Source organism: Copidosoma floridanum, unplaced genomic scaffold, assembly GCF_036245765.1.
Source record: "Copidosoma floridanum isolate Cflo_tuat_1 unplaced genomic scaffold, Cflo_Japanese_pri ptg000007l, whole genome shotgun sequence".
NCBI classification, from domain to species: domain Eukaryota; kingdom Metazoa; phylum Arthropoda; class Insecta; order Hymenoptera; family Encyrtidae; genus Copidosoma; species Copidosoma floridanum.
Genome location: NW_028321884.1, coordinates 3,790,905 through 3,811,857, shown reverse-complemented (window position 1 = coordinate 3,811,857; position 20,953 = coordinate 3,790,905). Strand labels below are relative to the sequence as shown.

Below are 20,953 nucleotides of genomic sequence, written 5' to 3'. Positions count from 1 at the left end.
TGCTCGAAAATTAACGACTCCCTAACGAGGAGCGCGCGCGTGCGCTAATCGTCCACACCTCGGGCGTCCAGCTGTTTCTCGGAACGAAGTAGCCTCCATTTTCGATGGATAATTGACCGCGGTTAAGCTAATTACGCGAAATCCTAGTTCTGTCGGAGAGACAGCGAAGAGCCGGTTCATGCACTGTGTCAAGGATGCGTCATTGTCGGGCGCTCGGAGTTTTACACCACGGAAAGAAAAAGATACGTATAATTGCATTCGTCACCGCATGAAGGAAAGGTTTTCACCGCTCAAGTGATTATTACGAGAGGTCCTTTTACTCGCAAACGCCTTGTTCGAGCAGACAAGCGTGACCTTTTCCGAGCTCATGTACACCTTTGGATAATGAACGGACCCGGTGCTCACCGTGTGACAATGAGCCCGAGAGAACCTAACAAGAGACAGGTGAAAATTAGCTTCTCATTTCTTGCCGTTATACCTATATACAACGTGAACGACTATATATATATATATATATATATGTAGGTACGTATTACATGTAGTGCACTTGTGAACTCCTTGATACTTGGGCGATGATCGTGCGGGTGAAAATAGCATTTCCACGCTCGATTTTATAAATAGCCCGATTAATCGACCCGATGGCTAATACTTCCCCTTGGACTGTGCAGTATCGGGAATTATCACTTGATCGATGAAAACAAAGCACTGGTATATAAAGTTACGTGGAAACGTATATCCCGTAAGTGGGATCAATTATATAAATCGCGGGATTTTTTTCTTTTTTTCTTGTTTCTTTTATCACGATGATTGGCGTCCATTAGCCTCTGCACACAATAAAGATCCCCCGCGAAGATACGCAGCCAATGGCATAATGCACGTAATCTAATTAACGAAGGAGCGATAATAATCATAATAATCTTGCAAGCACCACCTGTATACACGAGTATTGTAAAATGAGCATCGGCGTGTATAGGTAATGGTGGATCCTTTGTTTCTCACTCCGAAGACGTAGCCGGTGGGTCGACGCGTGAGGTAACCGCGTCAATCATACACATACCGATATTATGATCGGCAGCGCGTGCGGCGATTCAAATTGAAAATATCTCGCGTGTGTGGATGCATGGATGTAAATTCGAGTTTTGCGCAATATCGACGACGCGCGCTTTACCATGGGGATTTGGCGCTTCGGACATTTACTCGCAACGCAGGCTCCCACGGGGATGAACCGGCCGATCGTCTGGAGAGTATATCTATCGGCCTGCGCAACGAGCCTGCACCGCGCGTATCGCTTTGAGACTCGTTGTTGTTTTTACTGATAAAAACGCGGGCGCGCAATGGGTCTCGATGGAGATTGCCGCGCTCGGTGGACAACGGAGCGCGTGTAATTGGGCAAAAAAACCAAAGTAACATTTCACGTGATGTAAGCCACTTGTATGTATATGTATATATATATATGTGTGTGCACACAAATATCGGAGTGTTTGGATTTTGAAAAAAACACGTGGCTCCCGGCTTTTGATTGGATTAATCCGGCGATCAGCCCGAGCTTTCGGATCAGCTTCAATTATTCAATATCAATCTATGGTTTACGTAACGCGAGTGTTGCTGGCGAGGCGCCCGAGAAAATGTTTTCTCGGCCGCTTCGGATTTACTCACACGTATACATCATCGTGCAACACAGTACCACCTGCCGAGTGCGCTCGGGCATCTGTATTCCCTCCCCCACTTTTTGTCCGCCAAAAGATGTGTTATTCCTCGTGCCGCCTTTGTCTCGTTGCGGGCATGATTGATGGACGCGAACCGCGAGATAAGCGCTCGGGAGTCCCGAAATCGCGAGATGATGCACACATGGGTGGGTGCGCGTGGCGGGTTGTGCAACGATGGACAACAAAAAAATTGTGCTCCCTTTACGTGCAAGTGCGCTACGAAAATTGGAATCGTGATCGGCTCCCTTCCTCCCCCTCCTCGTCGGGGCTTGTGTTTCGACACTTTCGAATTCAGCGCGCATGTACATACACCTACACGTGCGCTCGCAAGACTAACACATTTCTTTTTTCGGCCAGAGAAAACGTGCGTCCATGTAATTTCAGTTGTTTTTTCTCTCTCTCTTCGCCAAATTCTATCTGACCGCAACTTTCGAAGACATTGTAACGCAGTATTTGCATTCACATGGCGCTTCCGCTAAACTTTAGCCGTTCGTAAATTTTTCTCGATTTTCGTACAAAATTTCCACAACTCGGACGAAAAGCGAAAAAGTTGTGCCAGCAAAGCCATGTAATGTGCACGTATAAATATTGTGTAGAAACGAGCTTCGTGATCGCCCCTGGGGCTTTCCGTCGTGCGCCGGGAGTATACGTATTGTTATTGGGGCTCATCCCGGTCACGATGATCCGCTCGAGGACTGACTCCTCGTTTGCGAAATACCCAACCAGGCGATAATTACCCTCGAAAAGTCGCAAAGTCTGTAATTTTGACGATGGTTTATTGAAATTTCCGTGAGCCGAGAGAGAGAAACCTCGCGTGCGTGGTGTAAACTCGTACAAATGGCCCCAATGGTCCATCGAAGCTGAAAAACAAAAAGATTTGCCCATCCAACGAGATGCATCGTAAGAAGTGAAAATGAAAAAAAAAAGGGGGGTTGTCGATAAGTCAGGCCGAAGACGCGAGAAAAAAGGGACACGCCAACGTGCGTTCGAGTGGGTGGCTCCTCGCGTTGAATAATACATGAGAATCGGACGCGACTTTGCATGGTCCGGGCCTCTTTTTTTATTTTTCTTCCTCTCCGCGCGCATCCAATGGAATTAAGTCATTTCGTCCGAGTCTGCTCTTACGCTCGATGGGATCGGAGAGCCCGATCGACCTCTTTCGCGAGAGCCAATGCGGGGGACTATGCTCGGGTTAAGTGTTTTAATGAAGGATTTTAACGGTCGTGGGGAGCTTTTTCCCGCTATTTTGGCCTCCGATTTTGCAACTCTTCGCGATTCTTATCCATACCGAGGGGCAGGGATATATCGAGGGTACAATGTGATCTCAAGTTCGGCTCGAGGTAACGTTTTTGTTTCTGGCGCCGAAAGGATCGTTAAATTTAATTTGCATCTGTGGGGTCGTAAGAAAAACGATTCGGATTACCCTCGCGTGAAGCGTTTTTTGAGGGCACTTTGGATCTTGAGCCTTAAAAATAAATTGCAATAGTCGATTTTACAATAATTTATTTTTTTTCCTCCTCGGGTACTTATCAATAAAGGGTAAAAATTATTTTCTCTGGTGTGTTCTTTGGAGAACATCCCATTCTCGCGTACATACAATTGTTAGAGTTTGTGTGAAAAACAGAGTAAAAAGTAAAAATACATGTATGCATTGTAGTAAAAAAATACGTGTTTTACATATTATTTCGGAAAAGTGCGATACTTCGAGCGAGCCCGTGAGCAGTCGACTTTCACAAAAAGAAATTGATTCTGCGTCAGCGTGTAAGTACACTTAAACCCAACTCGATATGTTTTTCAAAGAGTCATGTATATACAGTGCGCCCGTCGTTTCGCATCGAAACTCGTGTCCTCGACGTGTACCCTCATTCGTCGACTGACACGCGCTCGAAAAGAATCACAGCGAAAACACCATTCGCACACGCTTGTATGTACGAATACAAATTGAAAGGTTTTTTTTTTTTTTTTTTTTTTTACAAATTTATAACAGAAATGTCCTTTTTTTGCGATCAACGGGCTACATACTAACCACATTCTCCAAATTTACTCGTACATCAAAAAAGAAAGAAAGAAGATATTTACATTACAATCTACGTACACCGCGTTCACAGGCAAAGTTTATTTGGAACAATGGGAACAATGTCCGGAGCGCGAATGGCGTATACACATGGCAGCCACACCACAACATAATAAACTTACAATCTAGCATAAAAAAAAAGAAAATATACACATCTCGTAACAGTATTGGTACGGTATACTTAAAAAAAAAAAAAAAACAGAGATTCGCGTTATTAGGTATGCACTTCGTTTCCAAGAGAGAGAGAGAACACGTCGCGCAATCCATTTCTGTGTGTGAGAGTGTTCTTTGGCAATATCCACGAGAAGCTGTGCACTCTATGACATTCCGAATCCTTATGTACACGCGAAAGACTTTCGAATGACGATGGGGAGATCATCGACAGCAAGTAACATCCGCATTGTCGTCGGCGTCGTTGTCATCAATAGTTGTTCGGATTGTCTTGGAGGAACATGCCTATTTGTTTCCCGAGATCGCTTCGAAATTCCCTTACGCTGTTCTTCGATTCCTAAACAAAAAAGTAAAAGATTTTTCATTTTTTTTTTTTTTTGCATATTACACTTTTGCGCCGTAAAATTTGCGCAATAACAATATTTAGACACCACTCGAAAGTGAGGCTATATTGTATGAAAAACGTAGTCATACAACAGGAAGACTCATTGTCGAAGCTTGAATTGCAAAATTTGATCATTCTCGACTAATTCCCTTCTCTTCGCGGTGTTTCACTTGTTTGAGCACTCAATCTTACTGTGCAAATTACGTGAAAAAAAAAAATAAAATAAAAAAAAAAAAACAAGTTACCCTACAACGACCAAAGCGAGCAAGACACGCTAATAGCATCCAAAAGCTCTTTGGCCGAGAGGCCACTCCTTCGAGATTAAAAATAAAAGAATCAGAGATACGAAGGGACTTACACTGATGGCGTCGCGCCACTCGATGTTGAAGAGCCTCACGAGGCCCAAAACGTTGCGCCGCACGAGACTCTGGAGCAAAGGCCTGGTAAGCTTGAACTCCTCGGTGGTGGTCGTCGTCGGCTGAGTCGTAGCCACCACATCCGCGTTGCTCGGTTTCTTACCCCCAGCCGCTTTGGCGCTGGTTATCGGCTTCTTCAGGCTCGCCTTCTTCTTCGGTGGGTCAGGCGGTATGCTCTCGTTTATTATCTGGCCTATCTGCTTGATGGCCGAGCGCGTATCGTTGAACGTCTGAATGGTGGAGGGGAGAAAACAAAAGGCACGTGTAGAATGCGCCCGTGTTTTCGGGATACACCTATCTATATAGAGATATCACGCTTTCTTTTTTGTCCGGGTGAGAGGGAACTCAACGATATCACGTTTTTGGAGCACTTGCGCAATTCTTTCGGCGGAGTTTTGATTAAATATTAGGTGCCTTCAAAGAAAGAAAAAAAAAACAGTACGAAATTACTCCTTTCCGACGATGTGGCATTAGAAACAATTTGGAGGGTAATACCGACCGAATCCTTGGGTAATTCACGCGTCGAATAATATTCACGTGAAGCCCAGCCTCATCGAAGGCAATTATACGCCGATCGGAAAATGATTATGGAAAACCGGCACCTACACACGTGCACACACCTTACAAAATCCCTAATTGCGCTGGGTCCTGTTCCCGTAACTTTAGCAATTCAATTCGCAAACCGCACGCAAAATTTTTCCTCAAGGCCCAAGGGGTCCCCCTCGCGTCTCAAATAAGACACGTGTGCAAATTATATATATATATATATGTATGTAACAGGCGGGCCCGACCTCTCTCTCTCCCTCGGTGTAACTCATTAACGAACATAACACGCCCGCCCACGAGTGAGCTCTAAATCGTTGCGCACGCCTCTGCTCCAGATGCATATAAACCGAGAGGGAAGAGCGAGAAACAAAAGCGAGACGCGAGAGCGATTGCGAAATTTCCACTGCATGCGACCTCTCGGTGCATAATGTGTACTTGTTTGTGTTGGCGAGATGCGCGTTCAAGGTACCGTGGAATGAAAAAAAAAAAAAAAAATAGTAATCAAGGTATGAGGCGTCGCAATTAATGATGTAAGTGGATGGAGCAGAGTTGTACTCGTGAATGGGGTGGTGAGCTCTCGCGCAGGTGTGTGGTTTAGCGCCTAGATTGGCTGCAGCCCGCCCAACGCGAAAGGAGCGCGGCTAAGCTGTCTCTAGGCGCTGGATTTGGGATTAGTTGTGGATATTACCTTTTCTCTATGTATCTCGGGCGACAAAGCAAAGGTTTCGGAAAAAGCAAAAGGACGATTCATTCGGACGCAAATTAAAACAACTTTCGCTTAAATGTAGGGACGAGAAAATAATTGAAACAGGCCAAGGGCCGATTACACGCGATTGTTTTTATGAGAGAGGTGTGTATATATATACCAAGGCGTGAATTTTTGATACGAAAGTAATGACTTGTTATTCGGTAACATTTTACACGCAATTATAATTCATATGCGGCCAGCCGGTGGTCATTGGCTTTATTTATGTGTACAGCCAAGTGTGAATTATGAAATTTTAACTTGAAGATAAAAAAAGGAAAAAAAATAATCGAGTCACGTTTCGTGTTATCGAGGAATCAGAGTGCAATCGCATCGGAACAAATTTCAATTAATCTCCCGGGCAGGCAATGTTTCACAAGCTTTCTTTTAACTTGGATTAATTGCGGGAGAGGAGGGGAAAAAAAAAAAAGAAACACCGAGATAAGAAAAACGAAATCAGGACGCGCGGAGGTGATTTATTCAGCTACCTTCGAAAACTCGGTCGCACCTCTCTCCGTCTCTTTTTTCTCTCTCTCGACTTTATAAAACAATTACAAGATCGGTCTTATCGAGAATCATGTAGATTTTTTCTCCAAACACGAAAACGAAAGTGAATTTATACCTACACGCGCACGGACGACAGTAAAATATACACACGTCATAAACGCGACGTGTCCTCGCGATTCGCTTATCGAGCGTATATTATATGCATCTGCAATTATAAAGCCGCGAGATGTATTAATTCACGCGGTCCGAAAAGTCGACAAGGGCCACTATCTCGGAAATACAACGAAGCCCGGTCTTCGGCAATACACCATATACACCCCGTGGAACATTAATAATCGGCCGATGAACACGTAACAAACGAGGCGTGATGAAAAAAAAAGTATGAGTCAAAGGCTCGACGGCAAAAAACGAGTTCCGATGCATCTCTGCGGGGAAGAGGCAAGCGGTCCAATGACTTTTCTCTGAGGCAAAAAAAAAGGCGCGTTGCGCAAGACGCGTTTGCCCATCGATAAGCTGCGCGTTCGCGCGTATATGATCGTCAATAAAAATGCTAATTCGGCGCTGATAAGTACGGTGCCCTTTTTTTCCCTACCGATCTTCGAGCACATGGCTCGTGGAAATCGGTACGCGAGCCTTTTATTTCCACCGTCGGAGGCAGAGTTTATAAATTTCATCGCCGGCCCGTCACGCGTGGACACGCGAGAGAGAGAAACTTATGTCACCGGGACGATTTCGGACACTCCGGTCGGGCTGGTTGTCGGCTTTTTTTGCCATCGTCCGGAGTCACTTCGATCCGAGGCTACCTGCCATTCGTATCTGTCTGGATCGGAGGACGTAACGATGCCTCGAGATGTAACAGTTTTTTTCTTTTCGCGAAACGATTCGTCAATCAGGGGTTTTTTTTCTTCTGTCCCGAAGAAAATCAATCAGTGAAATTCACCTCTCAATGCGACGATGACAAAACAAGCGCAAAAAAGTCTAAACCGAGTGACCCCAAGAGCCGTTGCGCAATAGGCACGTAAACGTCACGCGCATCAGGCACAACTCGTCAACCACAAAATTAAACGTGTTAAAAATCGGCAAGGCCGTTGGTATACCCTCTGCCGTGCATGCCTCTTAAATTTCTCCAAATATAACATCCAAGAGGCGTCCGCGTTACGTCTTCCGAGCGCAATCAAATACCAATCGCCGACCGCGACTGTCCTTAAGATTCACGTGTCGCTCATTACCCACCGCGAAATTTTATTATTATTATCATCATTCTTGCGCAATTCTCGTCTCATAACGCGACTATGTATTTGACGTCATTCATCAAGTGGGGAGTATATAGTTAGATGGGTATAGTGAGTTTCTCGTATACCGATCTCCGATTTTCCCGTCGTACGAACCTCATAGGTGACCCTGGCGATGGTCCAGAGAAACCCGGGCCTCTGCTTCTTCGGGCTCTGCCTGGCCGTCCTACCCTGTGCGGTTGTATTATTCTTCGGAACGAGCGCCTCCCTTCTGACGACTTTTTTGGGCCAACCACTCTTCGAGAGGTGACCAAACACCGCCTCCTCGCTGACCCCGTCGTGGCTGGCCACGAGTCTCGTCGCTGGTGACTCGAACGCGTTGAGATCGTCGACCTCGAGGTACTTCCGTGGCTCCCTGCTGCTGCTCAACAGGGACTCGTTGTCGTTGCTCGGCGTGTCGCAGGACGCCAGCCCAAGGACCAGTGCCACTAGCAGGAACCGCAGTGCAGCAGCTTCAGATTTCAGATTCATCTGCGGATTTATGAAAGATTTGACGTGGACGTATTTAGTTTGGGATGAGAGCTGAAAAAAATGTATAAGGTCGGGTTGTGACGATGAGGGTGACGTAACGTGATTACGATGGGAGCTATGTATATGTATTTACGTTTTGCTGCTCGAGGGGGCTTATTATGTAAAGAGAAAACGTTTGTGTTTAGGTTTAGCGTTTGGTCGTTGACGCTTCGATGACATGTTTTTCGCCTGTGCCTACCACTGTTGCGAGGTGGATTTGTGTAATCTCTTCCATTGAGAATCTCGTTGGATGTACAATGTTTCTGTGTTGATGGATGCAAAATAAATATTTCACAATTTGCACAAAAGAATCACTCAATGATTGTAGTCTCGTCGGTGAATCTCATGGTCTGTAATCCTTGCACAAAAAAAAAACCATCTCCTGCGTAATGTTTCGAGTACCGAGACGTAAAGTTTTACATATATGTATACTATATGTATAATTGTGACCAATTGAAACTACAAACAAAAAAACACGTGAATTCAGAATTGAGCAGAAATCGACAGGAACGGGATTTAACGGTCTATAGCGGGTAAACCGATCATTAAAGGTGAGAGCTGAAAGTATAATGCAGACTCTAGCAAATTACAAAGTGATTGTTGCTGGATTTTCCTTCGTCTCGTGTTCAGGTAATTACTCACGTACCAGCTGTGTACTATGCGTGATCGCGGAATGATGTCCAAGAAAGGACTTTCTTTCGGGCATCTTTGACACGAGATTTTTCTCACTTGAGTGATAAAATTGTAAGGAAATTTTGAAGGCTGAAATTTTTATACCGATTTATGCTACATATATTCCAATTTGCGCGTTTACATTTTATGATGACCAATATATTGGTGGAAATTTTTTTTTATTTACTTTGATCGGTATTCAAGGCGCAAAAAAGCACTTATATCTTTACAACAGGAGTTTCATGGTGTTTGACGAAGAAAATTTTGATCAACTCGCGAAAATGTTATCTAATATCAAAACTAATACCAGTACAATAAAAATTAACTAAAACCAAGCCCATCTTTTACTTTTGTGTATCCTGAACAAAAGCTTTTTCATTCTCATTACCACAACTAATCATGTTTTTTCTTTTGATTTTTTTTTTTTTTTCAATCAAAGATAAGTCACAGGCTTATACATTGTAGCTAAAATAGTACGCTACTTTCTCTAAATTTCAGATAATCACATCACGAATAAAAAAAAGCCTCATTTGAAATAATATTCCATTGCAAGCCAAGAGATACACGTACATGCAACCAGATACGAGCAAAAGAACACCGCAGATGAATATCCGATTGAAAGTAAAAGAACAAAGTACATATAATATCTGCCTCGTTGGGGTTACTTTACATAAATATATTATGTATCGGATGAACATTTTTTTCCACGCATGACGTTAAAATGCAACAACTCTCTGCACAACCCGATCTGAAGTATATCATTAGAAATTAATTTAGAAAGCGACTCCGAAGAAATAAACCGAAGCAGCTTTTTCGAGCACTCATGTGTACTCTTATACTACACGTGCAGTCCCACACTAATCGATCACTCGCGCAAACCCGAGCCCGCCCAACTTTCGCTCTTGACTATTGTATTCGCGCATAAAATTCTATAAAACTCTATCTCACGTCAAACATAAAAACGAGCCCTTCAAATTACTCGCGAAAGCACAACCCGCTCGGCAACCAACAAAGATAATTTCAGATGAATGAAAAAAAAAAAAAAAAAAAAAAGAGGAAGGGGAAACTAACTTTTGCAGCTTCGCGGGAAATCATTAGAGCAAGGTTTAACGTACCTATCTCTCGCGCATCAAGAACATACACACGCGCTGCACGCACCACGTACTACTTATACCCTTATACTCTCACTCTCACTTCACCGACTGCAACGAAGGTAAAAGTCTTTCACCTCGCGTCCGCCTATGAGTTAAATAGCTGTGTTGGCTGGAGCGCAGTATAGGTGTATCGGCGTGATCGGTTTAATTACGATAATCATAAATCGGCGGGCAGCCACGCGGCTACTCGTGATTGATATCTGCAACGAGGCCTTGGAAAGCGAAGTTAATCGAACAACTAAGTATATTAGGATTTCATCCATTGGTTTTGAAAAGGAGGGGGGGGGGACGTGTATTGAAAGTAAGATCAAGCGTGAGCCCCTAATTGATGGTTGTCACATCGAACTCGAGACTCGTAGGAATGGAAGAAGTTTCAGTACTTTGGAGAAAAGTTCGTGGCAATTGTATACGTAATTTGTCGTACAATTGAACGAAATTTTAAATTAGTTTTTAATTTACAATATTACGTTGGTTATCAATAACTTGTCAAAATCGATCCTCTACATAAAACAAAGATTATTCCATTCATTTCAGTATTCGAAGAATGTGATTCAAGTGCTCTCAAAATACCTTGCGATAATGCGTTACATTAGAATATTATGTAAACAAGTTGCGGTATCGTAAGAATATCAAAACGTACGTGTTAATTACTTAAAAATACAGCAACTCTGACGTTATCCCAAAATAAACACGAAGCATTTTGAAATTCGAAGCCACAAACGGTATGGTTATATAATTTGAAAGTTGCTCCGTTAGATTTAACGTTGGATTTAATTTGAACTGACACTCAACTAGTACGATATCGCACACGTTTGGTTTTTCCCCGAATATACCAGTGATTTCGTTTGTATGAACCTTTGACGAGTTGTTTTAATTTATGCTTCAAAATTTCCAAGTACCCACGATTATTGTTCTTTTAAAAATTACAATACCCAACGACTCCTGTTTACGCAAATTACACATCAAAACAGTACATTGACATATTCGTCCAAAAAAACAACCCCTTGAAAACCTTTTCAGCCCGACAAAAAAAAAAAAAAAATTCTCTAAAAGCCAGAACCGCATGGATGCAAATGACGCCCTTCCTCGGAGCTGTTTGGCTCATCCGAGTCGGGAGTTCCCGGGACCGCGTTACGTAAGCAAGAGAAGGGTCGCTAAAGGCCAAATTACCCACGCACAACGTGCCTAAAATATTTAAAACGAAAATCAGCCGTCAAGGCAGTCGTTATTTGCAGATGTGTATGAGTATAAGCACGCGATCGAAGCGCTTTTTTTTCGTTGCAGCTCCTTTTGGTGCGCAGCGTGTTCATAACGCATACCGGTTTCTTCTTCTTCTTGTTTTTCTTTGCAACTTTGCCGAGTCAGTCGATGGTTTTCCTACACTTGGGTGGTTTTTTGCCGATACACAAAAGCAGCTCCGCGAGTGCAGGAAACTTATCGTTAGCGAATCGGCAAAGCAGCAGCTTTTTGTAAAATTCCCAAGGTGCCCGATCGGCAATACGTATATTCTTAAAAAAAAAAAAGTATTTCTCGACAGAAAGCTTGCAAATGAAATGTACATCGATATAGAGGATTGTACGCGTTGTGTCGTTAATATACGTACGAACGGCAAACCGATCTGCATCGAAAATCGGCAACAATGGAGCAAGTACACAAAGCAGATTAGAAAGCAAATGAACAACGGATCTCGTTGTGCATATATACATATACGTACATACTCTCGGCACGGCCGATCTCCGTGGCAACCCGTGAAGTGGTGGTGTTGGTCACGAAGCGTGCGGCGTATATCAGCACACGTGTATAGTGCGACACTTGAAGACAAAGACCTCGACGGCAAGTCTGAGCACAAAACCCGAGCAAAAGAAGAACATGAGGAAGATGAGAGCAAAGACACCGCGACCGATCGTGTAGAGCGCGTTGCCACTTGACCGGCAATTCACGACCGGACCACCGGTAGCAGCGCAATGGACGAACGACACGCCGGGTGACATCTTCCTTGTTTTTTTTTTTTTTTCTTTATCGACTTTTCGGAAAGACACGAAGACGTGTACGCGCTGGCAGACTGTCGGCGATCGAGTGTGTGAGAGAGCCGTTGCTGCTGCCACTTTGTGTATACACACCAGCCGGCACGGTTGGCCGGGCGACTTTCTATGAGCGACTTCCGAGCGCAGCTGATGTTATTATAGGTAGGTATACCTACTCTCCGCGCGGGAGCGTCGTGCGTTGCGCTCGGATTAACGAGAGCGAGCGGGGGTTCTATCGATTGCGAGAAACTCCCCAGCCACCAAGGATTAATAACTTTCGGTTTCCGCCGAGGGGATCCTTTTTTTATTTTTCTACTCCTATTGGGCCTTTTTTGGGTGCATTACCCACTTTAACGTGGTGGGGGGTGCTTTTGTCGAGGGAGTTCATTACAGGTGAGGGTATAGCGCGTGTGTAACAAGTGCGCCTCGCTTTGTGAAAGGAATACCTCGCGCGGCTGGAAGGACGACCGCTGCGCGTCGAAGGTGCCCGAGAGAGAGAGAGAGACCCTTGGAAGGCTGGACTTAATTTTCAGGGACTCGGCGTGGCAGTGGGAGCTGCCCGAGGTATTTGAGAAATTTCGAAGCAGCTGTGCGAGGATCGAGCTATTTTAATAGCCGCTCGCTTTCTTTCGAGGCTCGCGCTCTTTTTGCGATTTTCTGAGCCAAGAGGTGCCCGGTTGTTATCTTTACGAGCTCAAGGGAAAGGGGGAATCCACTTTGAACAATGAAACTTTATCTCTCGAGTTGTGTTGTTTAAAATACCGATGTTTGAGGCGTAGCCCGGGCAATTATCCTTTTTTGCCACACTTTCTTGGACGAGGGCAGTTGTATTTGTCCAAAACGACGCAACGAACGCGCGTGAAATTTTTTGCCACTTTCCTACAGGAATATCACACGATTTGGATGGTTGTAGATGCGTTAGAAGGAAAATCCACTACCGATTTTCTATGCAATCCATCAAACTTTTTCGTCTGATTCCGAAATTTTTGCTGCCATAGTTGACTTTTTTTTAAGGTAACCTACTTATATACGCATGTACGACCTCGAAATGCACGGCAAACAATCGAGAATCCTTTCGATTTCTCAAATACTTCAGAGCAATTAGCATACGACGACTCGGTGGACATACACTCGTAGTCCAAGTGACACGAAAATTACTTGGCATTCAGGAGGCGTGTACACGTACGCTCTTTGTGTTCAGACAAGTACCAGATTGGTTGGGGGGAGGGGGGTGAAAGAAGGAAAACCACCTTCGGCGTCTCGTTAATTTGATTGAAACATTAGCCACGTCAATCGGGTCGGTTCGGAAAAAGAAAAAAACCGAAACTCAAAGGACAAATTAAAAATATCGTTCATACCATAGCTTATACACATATACTGTAACGTTTGCATGTATAATCAGTACCGATTGGCATAATCGATGCCCACCTTTTGCGATAACGATATCGACGAATGAACAAGATCGGTTGGGGTTTTCTGTTTTATTATATGCTCCGTAGCATAAATCGTGGGAGAGTCCGGCAATTGGAATCGGCAAGTGTATTGTTGTTGTTTCGGGAACACGTAAGTTCATCGTCGTCGATCGAGGACGCAGGTGGATTATATCGTTGCGCAATCACGCGTGGGATATTGTGGGATTTAAAATTTGTTGTGTGCTGTTGTATTATCTACATTATCAAAAACACGATGAATTATCATATATCGTTATATAGTATATAGATGGATTAAAAATGCACTGTTTCGATATTTCTCACCACCTACGGTGGGGATAATGATCTAAATTCTAATCCTTACGTGGTTTGATTACACTTCCGTCTCCTTACTACCCAACTCGAATGGACAAGCGTGTGCTACGGTACCTATTTACGATTTTCAGCTCAGGGGCTGGTAACTTTTAACTCTCAGAAATAAATTTCGAAGATCCCTTCGGTTTTTTTATAAATTCAAAAGACCCAAATATTTATGATTACTTTAGAGTCATTTTTGATAAATTCGAAATATACTGTAACAGCTGTCAAACTCTTTACGGTTTTAAAAAACTTATAAAAATCGTTAGACATGTATATTTTTCTGAAAGCTGATTGATTTTTTATACATGGTTTCAAAATAAAAAATTATTTTACAAAAATAACATCTAATAAGTCTAATTGAGGAAGCCAATCGTTTGTAGGGAAATCGATTTATTTCAAGAAATCGTAAGAAACAACTCTCATAAATAGATACGATTTGTACATATATTGATAAAGAAATTCATCTTTATTTGATACTAATTAATAGCAATTATTTATACACGCATAAAATACTGCGAGCAAATCACATGCAATCTCGAAACAATGGCCCAATGAACGTAGACTACGACGAAAATTATTTCACAGCACGCAAACTTAAATAATCTAGAAAGCCAATATTACGCCACGCGATGCCATATATTGTGTACTCGTTAAGTCTCCAATAACGAAATGGTACAATAAACATTTTTTCACCGTTTGGATTAGCGCACCACAATGAGCCAGTACTTTTACTTTTCACCTTTTTTTCGTACGCGTTATTCCTCCGTTAACTAACCACCACCGAGCAATCATGTAATACCGTACGAACTTGTATGGCATCAAAATACTTAATACCATAAAAATAGCAATGTTCCATTATACGATAAGAGGCGAAAATTTATCAAATCGCAACAGCTTCGCAATCGGATTTTTAGTTACTCAACGATTTAGATTATTCGGCCGATCGATTTCTATACCCGTGTATTATTTAATAAGCACGTCTAGGGATTGCTTAACCTTGCGTTATTCGGCGGCTTACGTAATAAGATTTTCTTGTGCAATAGTTGGTACATGTGTATAATATGCACTCCATTCACTTGAGCAAACAGTAGCCGCAGTAGTACTTGGAACTGTGAAATAAAAAATCGGATTCTCAAAATCGGCGATTTCGCTGGTCGTCGTTACCACGTACGTTGATGTTAATGAGCCTGTACAGGCGAGGAAAATGATTTCAAATTTGCCAGAAAAAGTGAGTGGACGGAGAAAACAAATCGATGGTAATTAGTGAAAATCGGCGCGTATCGCTCGATGAAATCCCAATTGGCTTTCTAGCCGGTGCATTTTAACGAGGCACCGTCGATCGCGTATCCCGCCGTTTGGCGAAATAAATCATACAAAAGCAGCCCCGGCTTTTCGCCATTATCCGATAATCAGAAATAAAAAAAGACTTTTTGCCGTATAGAAAGTCCTCGTGAAACAAAAAAAAATACGCATCGACGAAAAAGTGAAATGCACCACGCGCTCGTCAACTCTCATAGATCCATCAAGTTTCTCCCCCTCGTACGCGCGTCCATTTACTCTCGCTTTCCCAACCGATCGAGATCCACGTGGTGAGAAAAAAAAAAAAAAATCATCCCACCTTATGCAACAGGTCTCGCGAAAAGGTGACCTAATCCGGCACCGACAACAATCCCAATATACTAGGAAACAAAAAAAAACCGCTTATGCAACTGACCTCCTCCTCCTCTTCTCAAGCCGATTATCGCATCTACCTTTCTCTCCTCCAGTGGACCATCTTCCGTGTAAAATTACTGCAGTAGCAACACTCGAGACACGTCGACGATGGAAAAAAAAGGTACGCCACAACCGACAGAACGCACACGCACCACGTGGTGGACTAGTGACTATTCAGCCGCGGCAAAGTAGTGACCCGAGCTCGATCGCCGCCGTGCACGCCACATGCCTACGATATACGCACACTTTCACTCTTCACTCGGGGCCGCAGAACCCAGATTGCGCTTACACACAGGCGCGCTCGTATGTGCTAATTGCCGATTGCGATTTATGCCTCTTTTAACCTCCATGTGGCGGTCGTACTACGCCGATTTTTCTTCTCCTCCTTCTTTCGCCTCCATTCGGAGATCCGCGCGATTAATGACGCCCCGAGCGAGGTTCAAGAGGATCTCGACTTGGCGGGCGATTTGTTTGTCCGGAGACGCGATCGAATTACCGTCGGGGGCCCCCCTTCCTTTAATTACACTTTACGATCGCGAGGCGATCGTTATCGCCCAACAGATGTTGGACGTGCGGAAAATAAAAGGGTCGTTCGTCGCCTCGAACAATGGCCCGTTCGGAAAGTGCCGGCGGTATAACTTTTGCGACCCCAAATTTGCAGGGCCTAATTGGCGGAAATAATTCACCGATCAGTCGTCGTAATGTTTGCTTTAGCCAAGAGTGCTGCGTGTAATTAAGCTATAAAATCGGTAATAGCCGTAATCGGATCGGTATGTGCACGTGTCACCGCAACGACGAAAATTCACACTTGGATCGACACTGTTTGTATTAATAGCAATTCTAAGCGTGAAAAAAAAACTTGTGGGTTCAAGAGTGATTTGAAAAAATTGCCCAACGTAGTATAGTTTGACAGCTAGTAATTTCTCGTGTATACGCAGATCGTGTCGTTTGATAATTTCCTCGAGGCGTCGGATCGGGATCGAAAAAAAAATTTGCGTGAGAAAGTGGGTCGCTCAAAACGTTGACGTCTCGATACAGCAGCGAACCGATGACTATGATTTTCTCCCGTTTCGCGCCACAGTCCGTAGGGGATACGTTGCGTCATTTGTAGCGGGCTATCATTACCGATTATTCGAATTTGGGCGTTTCGATGGGCGATCGAAAATTTCTCTCGAAAAGAGCAAACTCCCCGCTGAGTGAGCGGTTTCTCTCGTATATTCAAACGCGAGAAGGACGAAATTACCCGAGATGAGTACATGTACTTTCTACCGAAGTGTTACCAAAAAATACCAAAGTCCGATCGGTTAAACGATTTCTCGTTTACGAAGCAAAGCAAGCAAAATTCACACACTCCATTGCTCGTATTTACTTAAAAAAAAAAAAATCGAAAGAAAATATCCATCCTCTTCGGTTCGTCCCGCAAAAGCTCACCAGCGAGTTGCATAAGCGAGATCCTCACGCAGAGTCCATCCGACACGCTGAACTTTCACGTCTCGGCCCGAACGAGCGGACAAAAAGGCGATTCACTTCGCTGCAATAGATGTACCATTTGTTGTTATTGCTGTTGTCGTGTGGTTTTGCATAGAGATGAGTCGGCTAACCCCGACGAGCTCAAATCACCTCGGGATCCTTGTAACACATAGTCACCCTGTCGCGGACTGCGTGGCGTTGGAACTTTCGCTACCGAAGAGTGCACGTCCGCTCGGATATATATGTATATTTATCGGCAATTCTATTGGACTTTGCACGTATGCTTTGAATTTAATGCGTGTGTTTGCGACGCAAAAGGTACGTGACAATATTTTCTTGCGCTTATTATATGCTGATGGTTCATTGTGCGCCGAAAAAAGAAAAATGAATCACTCGAGGTAACATCCTTATTTTCTTGACTATATACTTCAAATTTATTTTGTATTTTCAAATAGTCAACTGCATAGAATGTGGCTGCGATGTTCGGTGCATTGAAAAAATTTACTAACAAATTGAGAAATAAATTCAATCATTTTTTATCAATGACCTAAAGCTTACGTTTATCAATTACTTAAAGTTTTTGAAAATTAAATCTCAATTATTTTAATTGACTACTGAATTAATTAAAGTAATTACATTTAATTCAATATTAATTTTCAATCATTAGTAAGTTCATATATTTCATAAAACAAATTTTTCAACTTGGAAAGTACAAAGAAAAAAATTTTGAGCAAGATTTTTGCACTAATGAATTTTCACATAGAATAATACAGCTTAACTGTAATTTGAGTTAAAAAATCTTCTAATATTCATGACTTTTAAATAAAATCTAATTTATTTAGGAAAATAAATTTTTTTTAAACTCGTAACTGTATTATCTCATACACAGATGCATTGTTAAATTTTCTTTGGCCATCAACAGAGTAAACCACGCGATCGACGTGTACAATAAATTCTTCCCTTTCATTTCGCGATACTTTATGTCGAGTCCTGACGGTAAAAGCCAGCTCGGATCGGTCCATTGAATCATGACGTCATATTTCATTGATTCGCCGAGCCAATAATTGCCCTGTTAAGGTACCCACACTTTTTCCCAATCGCGAAGCATAAACCCCTGTACAAGCGAAACAACGAATCCCCGCGAGCACGATAATCGTAAATCCTATACGCGTATACACACTTATGTTTCAGGATCCCCATAACTCATCTTTCGGGCTAAGGGGACACGACACACGCGCGTCGATCCACCCAAGCGCACTCAATTACCGCTCGATGGCTTACGCAACGGGGGACGCCTCCCTTCGCCAAATTACGCATGCAACCTGCGTTGGGAACGTCCCCCCCAATTAAGTCGCACAGGCGGATGTCCACTTTGCAGAACAAGTTCAAGAAAATTTCGCTTCCAAAAACAAAAAAGGGAAGGGGCATGAGCCAAGGAAATTTCGAAGCCGCGGTCTCCGTCGGCGATGCACACACACACACGCGCGCGCACTCTAAACGTTGCGCAATGCACGCGCACTCGCTCTCGGGCGGGTTAGTCGTTAAAGGATTTCGTAACGAGGAGAGTCCGGGACGCGCGTGCGAGTATCCCACAGGAGGATGTATTTACAGCTGAACGTGTGTATATATGTATGAACTTAATACATAAGCTTCCGAGCGGATTATCATTTTTGATTTCCCGATATCCGTGACGAGATGTATCTGCTCTCCTGATGGTTCCTGTTTCTCTTTGTACCGCTACTGATGGGCCTCTCGCGTTACGTAAAATTTCGACCCCGGCTCATTACCATGCGACAGCAGGTGTGTGTGTGTGTGTGTGCTCCATGTGTCTACGAACATATATATACGTATATATGTATATACACGCCTGGGGTGTCGATTGCATCTCTTTGAGGTATAATTAATTAATGCCCACGAGGATGTTTACTTATACCATTGGGATTTTGTTTCTGCTGCCAAATGATGTCATGTTTATTTTATGGTGATGGATTTGGAAAAATTTTTTAAAAAGTTACGTGTCAAAATGGAAAAATTATGTAGATTTTGATGCTGAACAGTAATGAAAACCAGTCACTACCGTTAAGGCACAATTTCGTATGATTAAAGGAAAAGACAGAATAACAACGCGTTGAAAATTTTAAAAACATGCAGATTCGGAAATTATATTGATTGGCAACGTTACAGCAATAGTTGTTTTACCAAACGGATATTACACTAAAGTATATACCTTTTCTTACGAGGTGATATAAGAGTTTTAAGATTTTAGCTTACCTCCGCGATGGACCACACCTACAACGACAACTATTCCCCTCAAGCTCAATTTACATGATGCTGTGAATTCTGTTGTTTTGATCTTTTTTTGTCGACCACCGCCGTTTGCAATAATAAGTATAAAGCCATCACGTTAATTTGAAAAAGTAAATTGAAAGTACGTTCGTTAACATTTACATAACAAGGTACAAGTTTTTTTTTTTTTTAATACCGCGTGAATATTTTTTACCTCAACAACGTACTTGTATGATATTGTTTCCTTTTTACTGTTCTTAAAAGTATGCATGTACTACAGTCCTTATACGAGCGCAGCTGAACGAAGGCTCTTAAAATAAATCACTTCACCCCGAGTGGGGCCAAGGAAACAAAAGAAAGGCATCAGTTTAATTGGCCAGTCTTGGCAAAATACCGATCTCGAATTCGCAAACACCGAAAGTCGCCGAAAAATCTCAGCTTCGCACTTACATGTATACGTATCAAGGGGACAGAATTATGCAAAACTTACCCTCCTTTCACGTGGTACGGCAAAAGGTCCTTATCTCTCCAAAAGCGCGGGACAAAGGAGAGAAACTTCCCTCAGCTGCTGTCGGCCACGAAGTGCATCTTGTCAAAGCCCGGCGTTCACTAACTAACGCGAGATGAGCATAGAGCCCAAGCGCCAGTTTGTAGCGGCTCGGCTTTCGAGTGCGGCAAGGTCGGCCACATTTTTTTTTTTTTTTTTCCTCCTTTTTTCCATCAATTTCTTTCGAACGTGCTATACCTATATACCGATGCCGTTGCGTGCCTCGAAAAAAAAGTTATGTAGCTATACACGTGCGCGCACCTGCGACAGGCTATAAACCGCGAAGACGAGCAGCAGGTATATCATGAGCTGGGACGACTATGACGACTTGCCGATTTATTTTGCTTTCTGATTCGTCGGCTCGACGGGGCTAGGGAGCCGGCCGGCCGGCTACGTTGTAACTATAAACGTTACTTGGGAGATGCACATAGGAGGACCTGCGTGAGCGGAATTTTAAAGAGCTTTCAGTCTGATTCATTTTTTTTTTTTGAGCAATACCTTTGAAGAAAAAAATTTTTTTTTGGTTTTGAAACTTAGCAATCATCCATTACTTTGATTATCTCCATGATGCATGACTTGAGTAATCCAGTAGTAGTCGAGGGATTAGCAAATCCGTGCTCTTCAATTATGAGTATGTTGTTTTTTCACTCAATTTCTTTTTACTCGATAAGTATATCTGACCTCCGGTTAAATAAGCGCAATCTTTTTGTACGACTGATACAACGGAGATGTATGCTTTTTTTTATTAATGAATTATGTATTAAAGTTTTTTATAAATTATTATTATTGGAAAAAAAAAAAATTTTTTTTTGCCTGTGTATATGGTACAATGTATTAAAGTTGTGGAAAAGGTATTAGATTATTACTTAAAACGAAATGCGCGGGTTCTCGGCAGAAAGGAGGAAACGCGTAAAATGTAACAATAGGTTTTACAAAAAAAAACTT

The 20,953-nt window shown here is 42.9% G+C and overlaps 1 protein-coding gene across 1 annotated transcript; it reads right to left on the bottom strand.

Annotated features, from left to right (window-relative positions):
• Positions 1-3,972: 3,972 nt before the first annotated feature.
• On the bottom strand, positions 3,973-12,309 carry LOC106638073 (uncharacterized). The gene is made up of 4 exons (XM_014351102.2): positions 11,893-12,309; positions 7,939-8,313; positions 4,695-4,982; positions 3,973-4,288 (listed from the first exon to the last, which is right to left on the bottom strand). The coding sequence occupies exons 2-4, from the start codon at positions 8,311-8,313 to the stop codon at positions 4,202-4,204; spliced, it is 750 nt and encodes a 249-aa protein (XP_014206588.2). The 5' UTR covers positions 11,893-12,309; the 3' UTR covers positions 3,973-4,201.
• Between the last annotated feature and the right edge of the window lie 8,644 nt (positions 12,310-20,953).